The 24,516-nt window shown below is 49.6% G+C and overlaps 4 protein-coding genes across 4 annotated transcripts; 2 read left to right on the top strand and 2 right to left on the bottom strand.

The window, feature by feature from the left end:
- Positions 1–1,219: 1,219 nt before the first annotated feature.
- amdX (putative C2H2 transcription factor (AmdX)) lies at positions 1,220–4,829 on the bottom strand (the record flags this gene model as incomplete). Its single annotated transcript, XM_041686622.1, has 2 exons — positions 1,220–4,677; positions 4,736–4,829. The coding sequence occupies 2 exons, from the start codon at positions 4,827–4,829 to the stop codon at positions 1,220–1,222; spliced, it is 3,552 nt and encodes a 1,183-aa protein (XP_041540589.1).
- Positions 4,830–15,927: 11,098 nt separating this feature from the next.
- On the bottom strand, positions 15,928–16,707 carry AKAW2_30141S (rhamnogalacturonan acetylesterase; the record flags this gene model as incomplete). Its single annotated transcript, XM_041686621.1, has 1 exon — positions 15,928–16,707. One exon carries the CDS (start codon positions 16,705–16,707, stop codon positions 15,928–15,930), a length of 780 nt encoding a protein of 259 aa, XP_041540588.1.
- Positions 16,708–17,816: 1,109 nt separating this feature from the next.
- AKAW2_30140A (putative proline permease) lies at positions 17,817–19,566 on the top strand (the record flags this gene model as incomplete). The annotated part of the gene is made up of 2 exons (XM_041686620.1): positions 17,817–18,214; positions 18,261–19,566. 2 exons carry the CDS (start codon positions 17,817–17,819, stop codon positions 19,564–19,566), a joined length of 1,704 nt encoding a protein of 567 aa, XP_041540587.1.
- Positions 19,567–20,202: 636 nt separating this feature from the next.
- Positions 20,203–21,033, top strand: AKAW2_30139A (class I SAM-dependent methyltransferase; the record flags this gene model as incomplete). The annotated part of the gene is made up of 1 exon (XM_041686619.1): positions 20,203–21,033. The coding sequence occupies one exon, from the start codon at positions 20,203–20,205 to the stop codon at positions 21,031–21,033; it is 831 nt and encodes a 276-aa protein (XP_041540586.1).
- Positions 21,034–24,516: the final 3,483 nt, after the last annotated feature.

The raw sequence follows: 24,516 nt of genomic DNA, 5'->3' as shown, positions 1-24,516 counted from the left end.
AGAGGAGATGATCGGTTGGTTAGTTGGTAGTCATTGTGTTCATGATGATGTCCATTCAGGTGATAGTATGGGATTTTGGATTGATCATGGTAAATACACTATGGATTGGTTCAGCTGTAGGCGTTGATGAAAGGCAAAGGGTACTGCAGTGACTGGGGTAATCAGTAGGCCCTATTATTCCTTGAAGGGATTTGGCTGTTTTGAATGTTCGAGCAAAAGCATTCAATCAATGCGATTCGATGAAGGGGTTCATAATAGTAGACGCCACTTCTCAATTAGTCCTACTGTATACTATGGGATGCCACTTGCTCTGGAGACGGCGGAAGGGCTGCGATTATGAAACTCATGATACTTGTTGCTAGTGAGTAGTGTTCATTACGATGTGTATAATATATATTGAACCAGGAACAGCGATAGAAGCAATATGCCAGTCTCATTCGATCTCAATTTCACATGGTCTGAATATGTACACGCTTTATATATAATATATGCACAAATGATAAAACCCAAAGACTCCAACTCCCAACATATGGCACTTATCGTCTCAATATTGGATCGTCATGCTTGCAAGTCATCAGAAATGGTTTGGGGTATCGTGAAGATCCATGTCCCAGTCGTTAGGTTCACAAGCAACTAAACCTCCCTGGTGGTTGTCAAGGTCCCGCCTTTCCCAGATATGACAAATCAAAACAAAAATCACAGAACAGTTCTTGGTAGTGGCACAGAAAACCGGCATCAGAAGAAAGAGGCACTCAATAATAAAACATAATCGCACTTGCGTGATCCGTGAAGGGGTTGTAGGGGGAGAAAGGGCACCGTCAAACAGTATGTCAGCTCGTTTCGAACACGTGCTTTGTTGGCACCGACCAGTCAGGAAAGGACCATGAAGGGTAAAGGCGCATTCTAGCGAGGATTACCAGAAGGGTTATTTCCTAGGTCATCCGCCATTGATCGCACTCGAGAGTTTGGTGAGGGGATCCTACTTGCTTCGATAATCACCCTCCATCATTCTGATGCACAATGATGCGGAACAGTCAGGAGCTTGAATTAATGAAACGCGTGTGGCGTATGCCTGAGATGCAGAGACGATCTGAGGTGGCCAATAGTGCCAATCCATGGTAGCACAGCAAGTCTGTCTGGGAGGGTTGCCAAGCAATATTTGCCAGGAGAGAGTGTATGATCAGCGTTACAATGCCATCAAGCCATCCTCATTATAGAGCTAGTTGTTGGCTCCCAAGGTCGAGTTTTGAGCACGCTCTTTCAGCCGCATAGCTTGGGCTTCTAGTGATCGAGCCATAAGCTTTGTCACTGGCCACACAGCGGCCCGGTCAAGGAGACTTGCCGTGGCAATCAGAATCTTGCTGCCATAACCCCCTTCAACAACACTAGGCAGGCGTTGTAGGACGCTCAGGGCTGACATGGTTACCCCGCTTTGAACTTCTCTCTGCATCTTATTTTCAACGCTGGAAAGAATCTCTTTGATCTTGCCCAACAGTTTGCAGTCCTCTTCCTCGAGTAAGAGAAGGCTGGTAGCTTGCATGAGGTCGACGTCATCCTGGCCAAGAACACCTAGGTAGGGGCCGACGCGTTCCTGAACAGTAGTGATCCATTCTGCCAGCACTTGAGCGCAGTCGAAAGTGCACATGGCACATTGAATGGGCAGCTCCCGGCACGTGAATTCAGCAAAGGTATTTCCTAGTTGATCGGACATTGAGATTGAGTCAGCTGCATAAAAGGCAGCCTTGCGCAGATGCCTTTCCCGCTTGGTTTGGCCAGGTCGGTATACGCCCATGAGAGTCTGCAGAGGATGATCCTGGGTGGGAGTACCGGATATAGCAAGATCACCTACACCCAGATCTGCCACTGAATCGCGCCGATGATCAATCTGGTGGGAACCTTCCGTGATCGATGGGTCCAGCACATCAGATGGTATATCGTCCATGGGTTGATCTACACCTGTTCCACGCGCAAGCTCATCTGACATCGCATTCCAATCACGCTGCCAGAATGCTTCTTTGCACCTTCCTAGATTGACGAATAGCCTGACATACGCGAGATCTAACAGCGGGATACTGTCAGCAGAGAGGGGCCCTGCACCGAAAGGATTGGGACGTTCCAAGCTATGCACAGGATTGCTGGCCCAAGCGGATTGCCAGGCTCGCAGTGCGGGCTCGATGTGTGCTTGCATGGCTTCGTTCTCTCGTGATGTCCACTGCCGGCCTATGTGACGCTGACGAGTCTCCCAGATGTAGTTGTGAAGAGCATATATCAAAACCAAGCAGCCGAAGGTACTAGGTTTGAGTTCGCCACTGGGAGATCCTTCGGAGGCATCGTTGCCAGATGCTTTGGCCTGTGTTGTAGACGATTGTTGCTCTCGTTGACTGGCGGTAAGCAGCGTAGTCAAAGCAGCGGAGAAGGACAGCCCCTTCTTTGGTGTTGACTGTCCACCAAGCTTCTTCCACGCTTGTGGGGACTCCGCGGCCCAGAGATCCTCTTCGCAGGGCAGATCGAGGCGGATTTCGGAATTGGTCAGAGCGGGTGCATGGTTATAAGCCGACACAAGAAAGCATGAAAGCGCAAATATTGCGTAGAGAGTTCGCTTTCGCTCTTCTACGATCTTCCACTCCAACCAGTCCCTTCTCTCCTTCGGTTGCCCTGCTTGGCCCCAACTGTCAGCGTCAGTACCAACGCGGCTGGCAAGTCCGGCAGTGAGGTAATCCTGAGAGAGGTCTTTCGCATCTAGGTGGCGATTCAGTTCAGCCGCCCGGGCAAGGCTGACTAACGCGGCACAATGCGTACTCGCAATATCAGCAGATGTCTTGTCGCCGCAGGTGTGTCCATAGATGACGTTGAGGAGCATCGCTTGAACCAACCAAAGCGGCGTATTGTGCACCGAGCTGTCACGAGCGTTACTGTGGCGCCCGACCGGGGTCGACATGTCCGCTTTACGTCGCTCCTCTAAGTAGAGTTGAATCATTTTCTTGGCAGCTTCGAATAAGTCCTTGGAGGCCGCAGTGTCAAATTCGTAGAGGGCCCCGATTGCCGCCATGGAGAGGATCAGGGAGCCACCACCTCCAGTGATGCCGGTAGAGCTGAGATTGAGATGGCCGCTGGGAGTCCGCAGATTGTTGGTGTACTCGGGCGCCTGAAAGTCAAGGGTCGGGATATGAAGGAACGGCATATGTGGATGGAAATACGTGATGTATGCTGAGATGTAGCGTTGCATGTCCGAGGTGCTAGGTAATTGACCGGAGCCGGTGAAAGTGGAGGAACGGGAGAAAAGATCGCGGCAGGGAATCATGCCGCTGGCGGGCTGGGAATACTTGCGGTGATTGAGACTGGTAGGGCGCGCCATGCTTGCTAATAGAGCCTGTCGGGTGGAGTCTGTAAAGGTATCCGTGGAGCTTGGGGAATGGTGAGTTCGTAGGGCACTATTCGCGAAAGGGAGGTTGAAAGGATTAGGAGATTCTCCGTTTGTTGCCATAGAGGATGAAAACATACTCTGCGAATGTCCACCCATTAAGGGCTGGCCAACGGAAGTCATGGATGGAGGAGTTGCATAGGTTTCCGCAAAAGGATTCTGGGCCATCAATGACTTGGGCGAAACCGTTTCCGGTGGAATGCCTATATCGTTGAAGCTAGATGAGGTGTACTCGAGGGGAAACTGGCCGGCGGCCGCCGCCGAATGTGGGGGAAACGGGTTGTGCCAGCTGTTTGAAGAGATGGAGTAGCGATGTGAGCCATCCATCATGGCTTCACTGATTCCACTCTGACTGCCCGTACTCATTGCAGAAGGGGACGACTCATCGATGGCGGAATCGGCGCTTTTACCCATAGCCATAGCAGGGTCAAAGGTGTTCATCCAATCGAAGCTGAAATCATCTTCCATCATCCCATCCGCCGGAGGCATATGATGCGCACCATGGGCATATGGGGATGATGGCGAGTCGTTTCCGTAGGTCTGGGGTGAGCCTCCAAAGTGCAGCTGCGCTGGGTTGATGGTACTGCCATGGCCCATGAACATATCTGGGACATTGATGTCAAAGCTACCGTAAACAGGAGCAGTGCGAAGACCACCAGAAAGATCCATGGGCAAACCCGATGTTTCTAGCTTGGTCAAGCCATTCATGGAAGGATGGTGACCTGAAGAGTAACCTCGAAAATCCAGGTTCGAACCCACTGACGCGGAGCCAATACTTGCATGATAAGTATGACCCGAGTGGCCAGCTGGCGCTGGTGGAGGATTCGAGGTGTTCACTATTCCCAAGGAAGCCCCATCGACATGGCTGATGGTATTTGCTCTGGGACGCATGTTACTGGAGTTACTAGCGATTGAGTTCTTGCGAACCCGGTTCGCTCCAGTGGATGCGCCTCCCGTGCTCTCTCGTCGACCATTTCTGGGACGCGATGATGGCGTTGTAGTCATGTGTAGTTTCTGCTGATGTCTGAGAAGGAGATCCCGACGAGCGAAACAACGCGCGCATTCGGGGCATTCAAAGGGCTTTTCTTTGGTATGCGAGCGCTCATGACGCTTGAGGTGCTCCAAGCGAGCGAAAGACCGGCCACAGGTCGTACATCCATGAGGGCGGGGCTTGTCAGTCTTGGGGGGAGGCACATTATTATTTTTGGAATCAGATTGGCCGTTGGACTCCTTCTTCGAGTCCTCTTTGGGGGCAGCTGGTCTTGTTAGGATTCACGGATAGATAAGCATACTCCTCGAAGAACATAAGCTCACCAGGCACATCGACCGGGATCTCGCTGATACTAGCAAGGTCCTCCACCTTGGGGCTCGTGGCCGGGTCCTGGCCGACCATTGTATCTAGTAACATCCTAAGAACGTTCTTCTGTTTTGTGGGAACCAGTGACGAAAGCACTGGTTGCGGGGGCGGGGTCTGGAATAGCGCGAGGCGGGGGGTTTGTTTATAAGGTAGATGAAGCCGACAAAGCACTGCCAAGAGAGGAAGGACAGTAGAAGTGACGAAAGGAAGCTACTGGTGAAGATTGCGAAAGAGATGCGACATTGACAGCATTCTGATTCAATGAGATCAGAATTAGCTTGGTTCGTTGTCCGGACAAAAGATGCAGCGAATAGAATGCAGCAATGCCACGGGAAGCTCACCAAGTCAGGACAGAAGGTCGGGGAGAAGAACAAACAAGAAGGCCGTTATTCGGGGGGGTAGTAGTTCAAGGTAGGTTGAAGGAAGAATAATTGTGGGCGGCGATAACTTGATAAAGTGTAGACGATTAATAGGATCACCGTTACAAAGGAATTAGACCAAGTGGGTGTGGGTGGCGAAGTGGCTCCGTTCCTGGGGGGAGAGGCAATCGATCTCGGGATTAGCAACTGTAATCAGCAGGGGTTGAGTTTCCAGGCTCCAGGGGAAACCCACGGGTGGCTACTCACTAAGCTCTGCGCACGGAAAGACTCGTGAGGATGGACTAAATCACCCACGAATGCCAGTGATCATTGGGCCTGGATTCCTTAGAGACGAGGATTGTGGTATAGGATAGGATGGAGGTCAGTTGCGCGGACATGCGCCGCGATGGTGGTGTGAGTCGGTGGATAAGCCGGAGATAGCCGACTAGTAGTAGCTGTGCTTTAATCAATTGCTGATAAGCAGACAAGAGGGCGGTATGTGGTCCGAAAAAAAGAGCTCAGGAGGAAGAGAAGAAAGGCACACTTTGGGGTTGGGGATATGGGGAGAGAGGGGGGGTGTGATATGAAAGTAAAAAAAAAAAAGAATAGTAGTAGTAGTTGTAGTGGTGGTTAGATAGATGTAATTAAGAGGGATGGAAGGTGAGCAGGAAGGATGACTGATGAATTGGGGGATGGGGGATGAGCGCGGATTGGGTGGTTGTAAGGCTGTACTCTCCGAAGGGTGTCAGTACGAGCAGGAACCGCAGCAGTTAGTGGCTTCTGCCGCAGCAAGGAAACGCCCTAGTAGTCTGGCTGTTGCACGGGGAGCACCAGAACTGAACAACTCGCATGATCGTTCGCAGTGGTTCTTTTTCTTTTTCTGTTATTTCTGTTGTTTTCTGTTCTTTCTTTCTTTTCAACTCACTCACTCACTCAACTGGTACATGCTCCGAGCAGCTGGTCGGGTTATCTAGTGGCAGGTCGATGGTATGTCGTAAGCAGGCGCGGTCCATTCACCTGCTAAACCAACTACTAGTTAGCTAGTCATCTCCAATTGCCAGATATGTCATTTCGTTTCGATTTATTACTCCATATTATTCCCTGAAGTATTGGGATCGCTCCCTCCGGTTACGAACAGACCAGCCTAGCCTCCCAACTAACTGATGGCCGGACTACAACCTACCACCTTAGCTACCCAGGCCGAAAGTGACAATTTTCTTTCCCCCTTCCTTTTTCAATTTTTCTTTTTCTATTTTGCAACCTACATTTTACCAGCTTGAGCAGTGAGAGGCCCGTCCAACTAACTAAACTTACCCCGGCGAATGTTGCGGGACAAACCCACGAAACAGCATCCAGCTTTAGTCACGGCCGGTCAGCCAATAATGGGTCGTGACGGGAAACGGAGTGGGCCGGGTGGCTCTGGTCCGGCGTGCTTTGGGAGGGAAAGCATGGGCCATGACAGGGCCAGAGCCAGAAAGCGGGCCCCACAACCCAGTCACGGGGGAGTGGATGCTGTCCCAGCCCACAATACGGTCACATCCCGGCCGCACGTATTGTAATTTCGTATCTCCTGGGTATTCGCCCGTCACGCAGGTCTCTCTCCGATCACTTACTTCTTGGGCAGGTAGTATCTCGAGTTACTTCCCTTGCTAGTGGGATGATTGCCTAGTAAGCTAATTAATTAACTAGCCAGCTAGAGAGGCAGACAAGAGGAAAAGAAGCTATCTCCGTAGACCGCGACCTGGCCATCTGAGCCCGTCTCATGGTCGGTGGAATGATCCTAATTACGACACACACCGTCGTCTAGAATGTCAACGATGGCCCTTCGGCAGGGGACACGGCCGAGAGTACAAGGCATTAACAAGGAGGCAGAAGAAGGGACAGACCTGAGGATGGACTAGTCGTGCATGACCAGCTTCGTCAAGATCATCAATTCCCTCTCATTGTCTTGAGAGCAACTTCCAATGAGACATGGAATACGAACCACTAGCAATGATGACCATATCGTTATTTTTTAAACCTGGGTTAACATCATTCTATGAAGACACACTAGTAGGATGGTGGTCTGGTACCTAGGCCTGCATAAGTTGTGTTCTACTTGGAGAATATTAGTGTTGTCGGTTATTTGAGACAGTATTCTTAGTGTTTGTCGACGGTACTCTTGCTTGCTCTGTTCAATCTTGTAGAAAGTGACTGGTGTAGGAGCTCAAATGCTCGCTGTGGCTTGGGGGAAGGGTTTTGAATTCATCCAAACTGGAGCTGTTGTGTTTGTCGCTGGAGATCTCTAGAAAGGGCGCCGGTGTTTACAGGATGAACACAGAGCAACACCTGAAGACTACGGCTAGTTTGCTGCAGTATTAGTCGATCAAGATGATCCAAAATAAAGGATAATCAAAAAAGCTCGTGTTGCATGCCAGAATATCGCACCCATCCGGGATACAACATAAAGTCTGTGTGTTGAATTAGGTTCAGTCTGGTCTGTCACGTATTGACTGAGGAGAAGTAAAGCAGGCGGTGCCATTCGGAGACAACACAAACACAGCCTTGCCTTTCTAGAACCTCGCATACTCTTCTGGGTCCTGAAGCATCCAGGGAATCCCGACGATGTAAGCAGCTAATGAATCCACAAAGGGTTGCTAGCCAAGAGACGACTCTAGATAGAAGATTATGATTATCTAGCGTTACTTACAGCGTTTCTTTTTTCCAACCGGCCACTGTCACTTATCATCGGCAAATGTATTGCAGATTAGATTACCGGTGAGTTGGTGTGTCACTACTAAAAGTCAAGGGCGTTCAGGCTACCGGACTAGTATGCAGGCTAACTAGATCAGGCAGGCTCACGGGCTGCAGGCCGATTGTGGCCGGTCCTGCTTTTTGGTGTGCGACCTGGGGTAATTATTGATACGGCGCGCAGGTAACATTGACGCTGGTGAAAGGGTAAGATATGGTAAGGCCGTAAGAGAACCATACCGGTTCGGTCTCCCAAGCCGTTATTTGGCCCGTCTTAGCCTCTTGGGTCGTTTCTCTCGGCAGGAGCCAGAGTTCAGGGTGGAATTCAACCCCAGACCTCGTGACTGCCCGGATCGGCCACTATTGCCTCCGGCTTTAGCAGGAGCCACGATGGAAGCGAGATCCCAGTCAGAAGTATCCGTCATCCGTATGGGGTAGGAACAAAGAGGGAAAAAGAAACCACGTCGACGGGTCGGCTGGTTGGGGTTGGAGGGAAACCAATCCATTAAACCTTCGACGGCTACGCCCGAGTCGGTGGGCTGCCTAGCCCTGCTTAACTGCTTACATATGTGGTGGCGGCTGGCGCCGCTTCAAAAACCCCCCAATCAGGGTAATGGAGGGAAACAATGGAACTGATCGTAATTAATCGCAGCTGGCGCCAATTTGGCAAGGAAAGGAAGGAAGGAAGGAAGACGTTGGGGGGTGGAGAGACAGGAAAAGGAAGGACCGGTTGCGAGCTGGAGCTGGAGCACTGGACCATCTTCTCACTTCTCAGTCAGTCCGTCAGTCTATCTCCTGCACTAGTCTCACGACCGGACCGCAGCATGGAAAACCGAGCCTGCGCCATTTTGTGGGGAGGACGAATGAGAAGGTTCAAGGTTCGTGTGGGGGATTTCCCTGGATCCAGCGGGTATTTTGCCAATCGTATCCGTTCGATCCGTTGCTGCGGGTGGGACCCCTGAGGTCATTCCACCGGCTGGAAAGTGAGCTGCCTGGAGGGAAAGAAAGACGAATGACTGCTTGGTGAGCTGCAAAGTATGGTACCAAGCTGATACCTCATCGTGTTAACAAACTGTTGGGAAGTCAAAGTCGCGAAGACCGTACCAATCCCGACGAACGAGAATGGCGGTTACTCCCCCAGCCATCTTTTCTCCACGATGGAACACAGATGCGCCTAGGCATCCAACTACCTAGGTTCATCCTTCCTCGCTTCCATCGGGCGGTGTCCAATTTTGGTCCCGGCTACTAAGGTTAATTGACGACTTCTTTTTTTGTTCGGTTTCACCTCATCTTCCGCAACGCCCCCATCGGGCAGTTGATCGTTGCCTAGTGGAGTACCTTTCCCTGTCAAGCGGACGACGATGAAGACTTGGCAAAGGCCGTGGGCGAAATAATCCGGAGCTCATCGGTTGCACTAGTAGCTTCCGACATTCCACTGCCCGTTGATTGGATCTGAACGCCGCCCATAGCTGATCATCTTGGTCAGTTTCCCCAAGGACTGGCGTCCCCTGAAGCACTGGGGTCGGTTCCCTAGGAACAGCGCGTTCGCCCTCGATTTCCGGGAACGGACAACCAACCAACACGAGGATTCCCTCCAAAGTATCGTGTCCACGTTGGTCGCATTGGCCAATCTCGTCTCCAATTCCAAAGAGGTGACTGGCGCACGCGAGTTTGACTTTCATGCTAAATTGCCTGAGCATAGGTATCGTCGCCATTCCGAGGCAGGCCCAAACACAACACTGATTAGAGTGTCCACGCATTATGCACAAGCGACTGTCCAGTCTTATCCAGGATGTGCATGGGGGAAGTGCGGATGGTTGCGGACCTGCTGACTGTCAACTTTAACGGGCGGTTGTTAGTCGCACGACCGCTGCGCCATCGCAATGAGAACTGATTTGGAACAGAACTCCTAGTATCAAGTAGACATTGAGCAGAATACAATTCCTGTGTCTTCAACCGATATATTCCAGTCATGGATTATAGACGCGCGATCTACAGAATGAAAGCTATACTCCGAGCGGCATACGAAAGCCCGTCCTGCTGGAGCCTGTGAGATCCCTGTAAAGTGCCAGCGACTTACAACAACAAGCGCACAAAAGAGATATCCCATGTACTTACTGGGTTGCTAACATGATTTGAAGTCCGTATGGAACCAAGATTCCTTGCAGCGTTAAGGGATGGTGTTGCATGGTAACCTATAGTGCTGCACGAGGATCCCATTTACCCAGGATTTACCGCCCACCTTTGCTGCCGACGTGAGTGCTACAATGGCCGATTGGTTGAACATGTCTGGCAACATCCCACGTTATGACGTCTATGGGCTTGCAGACAGAACGTTGAACAATGATTGCTGGCAGTGAAGGTGTTTGAGGACAGCTTCCATGCATGGATCTAGCACGGGGTCCATGGTCCGTCTACGATACGTCGACGGTGGGATATGCAAGATTTTATCCGCGCATTGTAAATGAAGAGGGTAGGAGAATCTCAGAATTCTGGGATCATGGCTTGAGAATGGGACGTTGTCGACCGGTGTTGCACAACCATATCGAAACAGCAGTATGACTCGTGCGAAGCATAATTCATCGCACCCATGGATAGCGGACACGTAGGAGTGAGCTGAGCTCGCCAGCGGTTCTTACACCCTTCCGAGGTTATTTCCTTCAGTTCCTTTCATCGCACGGTCCCTCTTTCTGGCTGACCACAGACCCTCGACACCTGAGGCCACCGACAGCTCAAGCGCCATTTAGTGCGGTGTCAGGTGGTGCATCGGTGGTATTATTGGTATTGATCGAGCAGGTACGCAATACCCTGGATCTACACACACGCATCGTCACCACCAGAACCAGCTACTACTGCTAAAGCTCGAGAAAGAAATGGGTAGTCGGCAGGACGCTAGCATCCCCTTATATACAGGTACCGATTGCGGAGATGCCAATCATCACGTTGGTGTTGCCGCAACCTTCGATCCGCCGTCAAGGCTACCGAGGAACGATACGTTAGTACACCTGTCAGAAACCGAGTAATCCGAACCTAACCAGTCTGGGGTCCCATTGCGGAAGATCTCCTACCAGTGCCTCCTTAGCGCTCTACTGGAGACGGCTGGTCCGAGGGCGTTGTGGGTTAGGGGCGGGTGCGATCGTGTTACTATACGACTTGATGCATCTGAGATTCACCAGCTCCCCTGAATCCCCAGAGGAAAACAAGGAACGAGACCTCCCTGCTTTTCCGCGAGATGCGACGAACGCTGTACTATACAGACGTCAACTAGCGATGCGGATACCTAGAGCCGCCCGACTCGAGCGTGTACATATGCGAAGCTGCCGACGATCTGAGACGCATCCAGAGGACGTGTTGCACCGATGATAGGCGCATGAAGCATCAACCTAGTAATCCGAGCAAGCTTGGCAACAGGATACAGACAGGGATCTAGCAACGGGTGTCACGGACCACTATGGTCCGATATGGTGCACCGCAGCGTCATCAGCCTTCCTGTACTCCGTACGGACAGCTACCCATCCATACGAAGCATAGAACAATCGCATTGTCGATCCTGCGCGACGCGAGTAACAGGCAGCCTGAGAAGAAAAATCTCCGACGGCGTGCATGGCGATCGTGGAATACAGGCGCCTTGGTGGTCTTTGCTCGAGCGGATATGCAAGATGGCATCATGGGCGCGAGATAACTTCTGCACGGGCCGTGGGCCTCGTCACAAAAGTAATAATACTTACAGGATAAGGCTGTAAGCACCGAGTCGAGGTACCAAGCTTGGCCTCATCGGGATCTCACGCGTGCTTTCTTCGCGGATACTCCAGGGACGCTAACCACCGTTTTGCGCAGGCTGTGCGATGCGGGATATTCAAGTAGCCCTGGTCGACATTGGGATACAATGTGCCCTTGATCTAGGTGCTGAATAGCTGTTACATGCTCTGGTTGACCACAGGGGGGCACGGAACGCCTCTAGGGCTGATTTGCTATCAGATGGCCGGATATAACTCCCTAATTACGGGCGACTGAAGTAGTAGCACGCCATTCCTTAGTAGCTCCGACAATCCCCCAATGGCCGAGTAAATTAAGGACCGGGATGATGATAGGCCCGCTGTCACTGCAGTTGTCCTTCTTATCCCACCCCACCAGTAGCGTCTCCACTCTTCAGCCTCGACCAGTAATTGCAGTCCGTCACGATGTGGTGTTGCACTGGCCGGTGGGCATCCCTCCACACTGCAATTGGCACGGGAGGCCCTCCCCTCCACATTGTTTTGGTCTGTTGGAATAGTAGCCAATTGTCTTCTAGTCGGTCTCCCACACCATCGCCTTAATCATCTAGACCCAGACATACTAGTAAGTAAATAAGTAGCAATGTACGACGGTGACGAGATTAATAATACACCTTTGAAGTGTGTTTGGTTAATTCAAGATAGGTGACCAACAATTAGGTGGTTGGAGTAATAATACCTCGCTGACTTGCACTCCAATGACCCCATCCGGTCTAGTAAGATGTGATTGTCAACCACAGTCTACTATACCTATCTCGACTAACTAATCCACCTTTCTATGTATGCAATATGTCCGCGCTCTCCCATCTGTGGAGAAAGCTCCTCGGCCTGATTGTTGCATGATATGTAACCTTGCCAGTTGCCAGTTGCCACTGCACATCTAACCACAGCATTGAACAGCAACGATAGTAGTAGTAAATAATGGTGGGAAGCGCGCGCACACCCAATAATACCCACTACTAACTAACAACCAATAATCACCACTACCTCACACCCACTACTACTTTACTAAACAGGGATTCCCCCAGTAGTACATAACACACAAGCCCATTGAAAAGCTGACTCGACCGTTCCTGGTGCTACGCGGTCTCACCCTAAGCAACATAAGACCTACAGTAGCGTTATGCAGCCAGCAAAAGTAATTGAAATTAGCGCGCTATTATTCATTACCTCTTTTATTATTATTATTATTATTATTATTATTTTCTCTCCATAATTGCTTTGCCAGGCTACCAGCTAGCCTAGCTAAACCTGTTTCGTAGACTCGTAGTACCTCCCCTAGTAATTTTCTAAACTACTAATGCAAGTCGCTTCGTATCTAGATACCATGATAGTATTACCCGCAGTTACTCCGAGGAGATTTCTCTTGACTTGTAAGTTTCACTACACTACACTTAGTTGCTATTAGATGTAATATTCATCCTTCTATTTTACTCCAACCAGCTTGTGGAGTGGTGGAGCGGAACTGCGGCTGAGCCTTGACGATCCTGCACGCTACGGGAACGGGATTATGCTGGTTTTTCTTGCTGTCTTGCTTGCTGGTGTGTGTTAGTTGTTCGGATGAGGGATATTTTTGGGCCCCAGAACGGTTGGTGTCGGATCACTTTACTACACCATACTATTGTTATTATTATTCTACGAGGGTTTTCGGATGGATGGGATGTGATGAAATGATTTTCAATTTATTAGAAATGTCCAATTACTCATTCACTCACTCACTCACTCACTCACTCATTCATGTATCTTACTTATTCCCATTGTCGGACAAAGTAGCTAAACTCCTAGACAAATAGGTAAGTTTACCTCGATAGCTCCCCACCATACCACACCTACTTACTTCTTAGTCCTTACTTCCGAGGTAGATAGATAGATAGTAGATAGCCATCCGTCTTTCCGTTCGCATGCGCACACACACACCTAAATTAGCGCCATAGCGCTGGCCCCCCTTCTAAAAGTCTTCCCGTGCCACGGGCCGCCGTGCAGAACGCGTTGCAGGAATGGAGAGAAAAATTAATAGATAGTACATACATACGGAGTAGATAGATAGGTAAGGAAGGGAAGGAAGGTATCCACGTCCGCGCACGCGCCCGGCCGGCCGCCCGTCATTTTAACCAACCCACCACACCTACTTACCTTCTTACTGCAGTTTAGCTAGTAGGCTACTAAGTTAGGAGAGAAGACCGGTTGGATGCACGGACCTTTGGGTGGTCCCTGCATGTGGAATGGGAAAGTTACTACTATGTTGTTTACTGGGTTATACGGTATTGGGTGGGTGATCGATGATGGATGATGGATTATGGATGACAGATAATGGATGATGGGTGTGTGGTAGGTAAAGAGGAAGAGTATTTCAACTATGTCTATGCTGGTAGAAGTGAATATAGGGCACTGAATGAATGAATGACTGCCTGGTGAACCTGGCTGAGACATTTAACTGTGACAATGTATTCGGTGTATGTAAGTATGGTAACAAAGGGTACCGGCTGTATGCAATCAGAGGGAACGGAGATAAGCCGATTCTTAGTTCTGCGTGGTTATTCGATGTCACGGCCGAGTAACACTTTGCTATTAGCTACTAAATTCTAACTAACTTGGTAGTTTAACTAACTAATTTACTAGTAGGTTAGTGAGTACTACTACTCGGGTCTGGCTGGACTGGACTGGACTGGACTTGCTGCTATTGCTATTATTGTCTCAATTCTCATGCACTGCACCCGACTCTAGACTGCACTTCCACTGTCACCTTCTTGATTCGGGATTCGCCTCCCTCCCTCCCTGCGTCTGAGATGGCATTTCTCCTTTGCCTTGTTGCTGTTATTTTTGGGGGATGTAACGGGGGATGTCATGGCTGTCGGATGAAGATTGCCGATCAGGAAGTCAAGTAGTTAGCTGGGGTGTATGTGTGTGTGTGCCAGCTGAGTCTGTTGTGGTGTGGTGGTGGTGGTGTGTTGAGAGATTTCTCAGGTTCCAACACTTACTCCCTATGTACCATTTGGTAGCCTATACTTCCTACTACTTTCTGAAGTCTACCAGACTGTCTTACATCTACTTCTGCTGCAGAAAAATGTCTGCTGACACCCACCGAACCTTGCAGAAGCCCATGCAATAATTCACATAACATTGCATACATAGAAGGGCTGTATTTCGCCGTGCTATAGATCTGGGCTGACGTGCTGCGCAGGTATGTCATCTGGCAGCAGAAGCTTGTTTGTCATTGTTTGTGGACTTTGCTGCGTGATTGGATATTGTGTGTAGGGTGTAGAGGTCCTTGCTTCTTTTTGTAGTCTGTTTCTGCTTTGCTGGGAGGATAACATGGGGGATTCTGTGGTCGACTGAGACAGGAGAGTCTGTTTAGAGAGGATATATCTCTATTTAAAATATTCGCTGTTGTACTTTGAACATATCTAATGGGCTGAAAGACCTTGGTTGAAGGATCCATGAATATCACATGCTTCGGTTCGGTGGCTATTATATAGACAAAGATATAGAACAGGGATACTCGTGTCATTTCTAATCTGTGAGGTATTACGCTTTGGCATCAAATATCTTTGCATAATTCAATGCATGAAACTACCTTAACATTGCACGTAGAGGATTTTATGTGCAACGTCTCCAACACCAAATGCAGACAGTGATACGACTGCCTCAGACCCAATGGTCCATATTGTAGTGGTGGAAAATTCCATGAGTACATTAAGGGCAGACACTGCTGTTGTCAGTAGATGCAATGATAGATGATCCAATACTCAAGGTTATATAGCTACCTCAAGGGCCCCTGCGATGTCTGACGACCATGATACACTCATATTTTATAAAACCTTCAAAGTCCTACGTCTTTATCTTTGAGCTGTGATCAAGAATGTTACACTGGATGGTGCTATCCTGCTAAGCTGAGTCAGTGGAGCAGAATATCGGAGGTTATTCGGGTCATAGAATAGATTTCTTTGGTTTTGGATGACACATATGGATGCACAAACGTTTGATTGGGATACAGATTTGCTGTTTGAAGGCCAGAGCATAGGGGATTGATGCAGTGTATCTACAGAATGGTTTAGATCAACAGAGCAGCATGGTCGAAAAAGCCCGGAACATTAGTTCTTGAATGAATATTGCTAGTGACCAAAGCATAAGAATAACACAAACACGTCGTGTTAAGATCACCCAAACTGGGATGTGAAATTTGTCATTTTCTGCCTGATAAATATTATCCACTAACCATTGCGCATAGATCAATAAGCAGTATATAGGCGACATATGAGGACTAAAATCCCATCGAGAAACCAGCGATCAAGGCCAGTAGTACTCTCCCTTCTCCAACGCAGTCAGAAGCTTCGCCTTCACCGTAACATAGCCATCACTCTTCAGCTCTGCAAAATCTTGATCAATCAACGACGCCACCATTCCCCCAAACACTATGCTCCCCTCGTCGTTCAAATGCGTATAATCATCCGACGCCAAATTGTACGTATACGCATCGGCCGGCCCGATACTATTCAGGTAATCCGTACTCGCCTTGTTCAAATCAATATATGACGTGTCGGTATTCTTCGCAGCTTCAATAGTCGCCGCTCGCTGGTCCGCCAAGTTCTCAATTACGAGAGGCGTCCCAGTAGAATTATCGTAGTTGCGACGAGACAAGGGCGTCACCAGAATAGATGTGCCTCCTGCATTCTTGACATCTTCTGCGAATTGCTCCAGATTACTGGTGTATTCAGCTATAGAGATGTTCGCGGAGGCCTTCTGGTCGTTGTGGCCAAATTGGATGGTCACAAAGGCTCGGTAGTCAGACTTGTACTCTTCGACTTTGGACAGGACAGTGGCCCAGTCGCCTCCGGATCGGAAACTGACGGTTGTGGCTCCGTTGTGGCCGTAGTTTATGCCTTTGGCTCCCTGGTGAAGTGTCGTGTTGATGAAGCCATCGCCCCAGCCGCCTCCACCGCTGGATTGGACGGCGGTGGTGCTATCGCCGGCCAGGAGGAAAAATGGAGGTATATCATTTCTCGTTGAGCGGGGAGATGGGAGTGCGAGAGCGGAGGTCAAAAACACGGAAAGGAAAGAGAGCTTCATCGTGACTGCTGGAGATTCTTGTCTGTGAACCAGCGTAGATCATGATGTGCAAGACACCACCAGCTGCTTTATATCGCATATTTTCCGGATTCATGCAAATGTATTAGATTGATTCCACCAACAGGAAAAATAGTAAAGCCAAGTCCTGCTTATAGGGCCGATGCAAATATGCAGATCTCATGGCGTCGCGTTGGTCATAGTTGATGGTACATCCAGGGTTTTGTCATTGGTCAAAGAGAGTCAATGCAAGAATGACCAGAGCAAGCCAAGTGTTGGCACCACTGAGCCAGTATGCAAGTCGGTATGCTTTGCACCGCGACTCCGAAGCCACAGGCATGGCGCTGAAATCAAATCCCGACAAAAGAGGGGAAGTCACAGGCGCCTCCCAAGCCCGAGCGAGGATAATCCGGGGTAAACGGCGGGGAAGCTCTGAAGAATTGTGAGCAAGTGAATATAGGTTAGGTTGAAGGATACGTAGCAATACTGACCAATCTTATTTTCATTTTCTTGGAATCAACCAAGCTGACCATATGCACCTGACAACCAGCAGACAAAGCAGTTATAAATATGAGTTTCGTCAGTCAGGATCGTGAACTACTGGAAGCTCGCGACTTCTGTAGGAAAATGTCGCATTCCATGATTAAGCCGATGTTAGGACTTTTTTGCTGAACTTTCATCCACTATGTGAAATTTTGCTGTGTGGGTAGATCGAGACTGTCACATCTGCTTTCTTGCAATCGTTTGAAGCTGGTTGCAATCGCCAGTTCTTATCCACAGAGTAAATGCCCATCTGCGCATATGATCATAACTCAGATACAGATAAAGACGGAAACGATGGCGCGTGAGCTTATCACTTGGCGAGATTGGCATCGCCATCTCCTCCCTCTTTCGGCAACGTGATAACTCTGATAACATCGGCTGTCTTTCTGATTGATCGTCCGATGATCCAGCCTCTTATCGCGATCCGTGTCCTGCTCCTCCACGAATGGCATCACCCAGTATGCTTCCCCAGACTCTTCGCTGGAACTTTGCATTATCTCCATCTGCAATTCAAGTTACACTTATCAGTTCCTGCCGTCAATGCAGACGGACGGTAGAGTTTATAATGGATGGCCTCGCCGTCCACACCCACACATCTGCCAAAGTCAGCCATGGGAAAGTCAACCTCGGTAGCTAGCATATCCAGAGAGTCTGGAGACGATAGTCTCTCTCATACAGAAAATGGGACCGTCATTGAATACCACGAAACCAAGCGTGGGCTTTCATCGCGCCATGTGCAGCTAATGGCCATTGGAGGATCTATTGGAACTGGCCTTTTTGTCGGCATTGGTTCTTACCTGCGCGATGCTGGGCCTCTCTCCCTGTTCTTGGGGTATCTCTTCTATGGCATATTGTTCATCTGGCCCACGAACCTTTGCGTGGGTGAGATGTGCGCCTACTTGCCAATCCGAGGATCAATCTTCGAGTTGGCAGCGCGGTACATCGACCCAGCATTCGGATTTGCAATGTACGGAGCCCCAACTCATCGTTGAATCTTGTACTGACATCTGTAGGGGCTGGGTATACTTCTACGGCGGACTCATGCTTCTCTGCACCGAATATTCGGCTGTAGCGACAGTAATGCAGTACTGGAACACCAGTGTCAACCCCGCCGTATGGGTTGCTATGGCCATGGTCGTATGCTTCCTCCTCAACATCGTCGCCGTCCAATACTATGGCGAGACCGAATTTATCATGGCCTCCACCAAAATCCTCCTCCTAATCGGCCTCGTCCTCTTGACCTTCATCACCATGCTGGGCGGCAATCCCCACCACGACATCTACGGCTTCCGCAACTGGACCCACGGTGTCATGTACGAATACTACACCACTGGCAGCACCGGCCGCTTCCTGGGCTGGTTCTCTGTCGTCGTCTACGCCGCTTTTTCCGTGGCTGGACCTGACCTCCCAGCCCTGGCCGCCGGCGAGATCGAAAATCCGCGCTTCACGATCCCCCGCGTTGTCAAAATGACATTTTACCGCATCGTCGGCTTCTACGTTATCGGCGTGCTCGCCGTGAGCATCATCTGCTCCCCAAATGATCCTCGTCTCATCAGCGCCATCGAATCCTCAGCTGCCGGATCTGCCGCCTCCCCATGGGTGATTGGCATCCAGAACCTCGGCATCCACGGCCTCCCCGGCTTCATCAACTTCCTCATCCTCCTAGCCGGTTGGTCCTGCGGAAACGCCTACCTCTACAGCTCTAGCCGCACCCTCTACTCCCTCGCACGCGATCACCAAGCCCCTGCCTTTCTCCTGAAATGCACCTCCGCCGGAGTTCCAATCAACTGCGTCCTTGTCGTCTCCCTCCTCTCCTGTATCACCTTCCTCGTCGCTGATACCTCTGCGGTGACGGTCTTCTACTGGTTCGTCGATCTCACTACCACCGCCTTCATCCTCACCTACACCGGCATGGTCTGCGTCTTCCTAGCCTGGTACCGTGCCCTTAAGGCACAAGGCATCGATCGGAAGACGTTCCTCCCGTGGGCGTCGCCGTGTCAGCCATACGCGGCTATTGTGGCGTTGATCATCGGATGCTCGGTAACGCTGTTCAATGGGTTCACGGTTTTCGTCCCGTTCAGTGTGGAGGGGTTCGTGACTTCGTACTTTGGCGTGGCGTTTTGGGCAGTAATGTTTGTGTTTTGGAAGGTCTATCGGGGTACCAAGCTGGTGGATCCGGCAAAGGCTGATATATATTCTGGGAAGGCTGAGGTGGATGCTGAGTGTCGGGTCTGGGAGGATGGAGGGTTCTTGGAGAGAAGGAGGGCGGAGTTGGCTAGGATGCATTGGGCGAGGAGGTGGTGGGAGAAGATGTGGTAGGTTAGGTAGATAGATAGATGGCAGTATCTGGGAGGTATGCTTTCGGGGATTTTGGCTGTAACACTCGAACAAATGATAGGATAGGACTAGTGCTTGAAGGTTGAGGCACTGGTTGACATCGGCTGATTGTTCTTCCACCATATCCTAGAGACCACTGCGAAGCGAGACACGAAGGCGTTGATATGTTCAATGGTGAGAATGATCATTATAATAAATCATCTATTGTATTTTAGGTTTTATCGGATTAAAAACCAAATCTGAGGTATAAACATTTGGAGAAAAGAGGTGAAGACTCGGGCTTACAGAGGTTGTCCGGAGTAGTATGGTCCGAGGATGATGTAGCATCAAGGCGACTGGACCTCATTTTACCAATCACAACCATGAGAGGTTACCTAAAGAAAAGTTCAAATACTAGATAAGCCATCAGAATTGATGATCTAAAACGCTTGCCATTTCAAACGCATTTACGTCAACGTGTAACCTTACAGACGCGGCAACCGGGTATAAGCGAGAGTACTACGTTTTTATATATAACTTCAACCGCAGCATCATGATAAGAAGATCTGACTTTTAAATTCATCTTCCTTCAACAAAGACATTTTTACTAGTTGTTTACCACTTCATCTAGTACTAAACATGCCCCCTCAAACATCCATCATCCAGTCCATCTACGATGAACGCAGCCACAACTACGACGCCTCCCATCACGGCGCCCTAGCAGAAGCATACATCCGCACCGCCGCCCCCCGCGAAGGCGAGTCTGTTCTTGACCTCGCCTGCGGCACAGGTCTTGTATCCTTCCTCGCCGAACAAGAAGTTGGCAAATCTGGCCTGGTCGTTGGAATCGACATCAGTTCTGGCATGCTGGACGTGGCGCGTCACAAAGCCCAGCAGACCGGTTCGGAGGTCACTTTTTTCCAACATGATATCTCTGATTTATCGGGTCTCGGGTTGGAGAGTCTTCTTCCGCGCGGAGAGGAGGGCTTCGATCTGATCACTTGTGCTGCGGCGTTGGTGTTGCTGCCTGATCCTGGCAGGGCAGTTAGGGGTTGGATGCGGTGGTTGAAGCCTGGTGGGAGGATCGTGACGGATGTGGCGGCGAGGGATGTTCATGTTCCTAGTAGAATTTTTAAGGAGATTAGTGGTGATTTGGGGGTGCAGCTTGTGTGGGATGAAAGTTGGGTACAGGGGGAATGGTCTTTGAGGGAGCTTCTGGAGGGCGCTGGGTTGGTTGTCAAGACAGTTTTCTTGACGGAGTCGTTTCAGGATCGTGTTTATAATGTTTCTGATGCGGAGAATGTTTTTGAAAAGGCTGTTTCTAGTCCCATGTTTCGAAATTTTGGTGATTTGAGGGTTAGGAGTGAGGCAAAGAGGTTGTTTGTCGAGAGGTTTGGTGTAGAAGCGGGTGCGAAGGGGGTGTTGGTCGATGAGGCGAAGATGTATATGGCTGTCGCGTATAGGTCGTAAAGACTTCTATTGTAATTATTCAATATGAGAGTATTTTTCATTGGAGGCCGCCACACATTGGAGACTGGGTCTGGCAGTGCGATAGCACATGTTCGCGGGCAAGGGCTCTGGAAACATATTGGGCAGGAGGGGGTGACAGAATTATTGTGACACCAGGACTGTCTCTACCCATTTCAGGGAGCTGACATACTTATCACGGAGTTTGAAGGGCTTAGCTGAGTGTCTTCCAGGCCTCGAATACTAAGCAAGCATCCGATCCAACACAATAACCTTGGTTGGTAGGTAAGGGGCCTCCTCTCTTTTTGTACCTATGCGAAGCAACTGTAGATAGATGGTCTCATACACAATCGAGAAAAGAGAATCATGAAAATGGTTTGTCAAAAAGTTCCCATTGATCTACTCGGATTGAATTACTCTCAAAGTGCGAATAGGACGGCACTCGCATACACATCATGTGTCGAAATTACTTTCCTCCAAGACTACTAGTAGTATATATTGGTGAACCTGTGTAAAACACCGCATTCAAACATTACGAGCGAAGCTCAATGACAAAACATATGTATCAACAGCTTCGTACTACTCTTCATTGATAAGTATTGAAACATAGACAGAATTCCTAGGCACGACACACCGCAGGATGCACTTGGTGTTATTTTCCCGACCTACCGTAGCCGACAGTTTAGAAATAGCGGGCATTGGGAGGTACCTAATGTTTACAGGTGCATAGATTGTGAATGTTGATGTTTGGCCATCTAAGGGCATAGCCCATGATCTCATTGTCTTCTTCGTGTCTTCTTATCTGTATGTACGTTTGCTGGATCAGCAACGAAATTCACATTTCGAACCGGTCTGACACTACTTTGTCTACTTCATGAACATCGTCGGTCGACACACCACCATTGCAATTACTGGAAGACGCCATTCATATCGCTTGCACAGGCTCGTGACCGACCGAATGGTTTCGAATGGTATGACCATCGTCAATTCTTTCATCTTCTCCTAAGTTCTCGAAGGGTACATCACCAGCTCAGCTGAACCCGTCAGATATGATGCTTGGATTCCAACTCCACTCTTCCATTCTTCGATTGTCCTAGTGCTGTCGCTCTAAGGTCACATTATGGATCCTTTGAGAATGGGCTGGTTAAGTACAGGCTAAAAAAATGACATCTCAGCCCCAGGCACGCTTTGACCTCTGAACACTGAATCATGTTTCGGACTCACTGAGTCAAGCATTCTCCACGGCAACAATCAGTTCGAAAGATGCAATTCCTGCTGATGAAAACGAATTTTTACTGCTTGACACACAGCTCAAATACGACTCAGTCAAATTTCTCAACAATATGTATGATATACACGAAGAATGGGACAACCCTATGGGAATTTGTGGACTATGCCGTGGAGTTGGGCGGCATACTTGTAATCAGCGAGTGAGACATGGGCCCGCAACGGATACTCCTTGCTTTCTCTTCGAATCCCGAAGAGCATGACACCTGCCGAACCATGAAAAGACTGGCTCTATAGTAGCACATCGCCGCTGTCATGGTGGACAGGTTGTTACACGATGTCATGTCAAATGATTAGTCTACTATCCTCATTACCAATAGGATCGTACACGATGACCGCAACCTGTAAGGCCTTTGTCTCAATGCCACACGAAATAGCTCCAAGACTTGGAGAATGCATATCTTAGGGTTAGCAACATTGCGAGTACCTCACAAGGCCATCGCGCCACAGCGTAAGGAGAGCTTCTCACCCTGTACCGGAAAATACAACCGCGACGTATAATTGGAACAGTGCATGTCATAATGAAGAGCCACAAAGATGCCTACCGCTGCGACTCAGGTCCTATTCGATGATTGAGTCGGATTCAGAAGAATCTACACCCTATGAAAGGCCTGGACGCATGAAAGTACTAGAAACTTGGTGTGCCTATCCCGAAGTCATGTTCCACTTGAGCAGAATCTTGGTCTTCCTCGACAATGAGTATTATGGCTGTTGCCTTGTTCGGACAGTGCTTAGCTCTCTTACTATCAGTATTTTCCATGCGCACTAGAGACGTCCCTGCCAAGCTCGACTATGGGGGAGGAGCGGCATCAGCCGTCCCTTAACTTCGAGTGTAGCAGTTCTGGAATATTGTACCCGACCACAGAGAGCATGATTGGTCTGGCGGCTTAAGGGGTAATGTTTCCCGTCATTATGATTGGATCCTAATTAAATGATGCTGGGACACTGTTCTTGAGGTATCCCTGGTATGCTGCTTCTAAAAATTCTGTCCTCCCATTGCTTCCTTGATGTGGTTTTATCCCTTCTTTAGCTTGCTACTATGTCGATAACCTACTTATATTATGTTCTTGATTTTATATTTGTCATCGCTTGCTGAGTCTGTATTTCGGTCTGGTCGCATCAATACCAGCCCGACCATGAAGCCTCCTCTGCGGCAGTCCCTTGCAGGATGGCAACCTGTGCTGGATTGTACCCTCTGGAGATCTTCATCCTATCATAACCATTGCCAGTGATGAAAGCGCGTTGACGGTGGTGCGGCTGCCCGTGAACACGAGATGTACCAGCAAGAAGGCACGGGCCGTGCGATACAGCCGGCCCTCCAAAATTAGGAAATAGAACCGGGTAAACAAACAGTGATCGGGGCCCACGAGACCACTGGTATCTGAGTGATCTCACATGAATTGCTTAAACTCCAACGTTCAGTTCAAGCGGTTACACAACATCGTCTGTTGTGAAGGCAGGTACAGGCTTAGCGTAATTGATATATTCCCATTCTCGGCTGCCTCGCCCATAGCTGATGGACTTCAAACCTCTACGATGGACATAGCTGACCTCATTAATTGGCAGGCCCATAAAGAGATGGCAAGCCATGGCTTTTGGAGCTCCTACAAACAGCCCACTCTGGTTGGCGGAACTCATTCCCTATATGAGAATAGAATTGCCTGGATCATTAGGAGTAATCATCTGTGGTGGTGGGTGATCCGCGGAGGTACAGCCACAGTGAGATGTTGATGGATGAAGGGCAGAATACCGGATCCCATTTCCTGGTATGCGGCCCAGCAATGTGGGCGGGTTTATTATCCGTCCACCAGATGAAACCATCTTTCCCAGTCTGCCAATCATCTCCCTTCCCCTCCATCCCACTGTACCTGTGAATCGAGTCAGTGTCTGGTCCTGTCGCAAGCCCCAGCAAACCAGCGTCTCGGAACGCCGATCTCCCTGTTTACCCCTTGCCGCCGATGGGGATGCCGTGACGCCAGGTGCGGGCGGCAAAGATCCCCACCAACTCAGCTAGTAGCCTGAAGGAATAGACGTGAAGCTGTTGGTTAGGTTCATGGGACCAGCTGGGAGGACAAAAATCCCCAAGGAGGCTGCGGGAACACTCCTATCCTTGTCCGAGGAAGCGAAATGATCATCCTGATCGGCTCAGTTGCAGCGAGCAGCTTTCACCTTTCTTCTAGGGTTCGGATCATAGGAATC

This window comes from Aspergillus luchuensis, chromosome 3 (genome assembly GCF_016861625.1).
Source record: "Aspergillus luchuensis IFO 4308 DNA, chromosome 3, nearly complete sequence".
Taxonomy (NCBI): Eukaryota; Fungi; Ascomycota; class Eurotiomycetes; order Eurotiales; family Aspergillaceae; genus Aspergillus; species Aspergillus luchuensis.
Note: the sequence above shows the minus strand (reverse complement) of the source record. Positions and strands in the feature narration are given on the sequence as shown.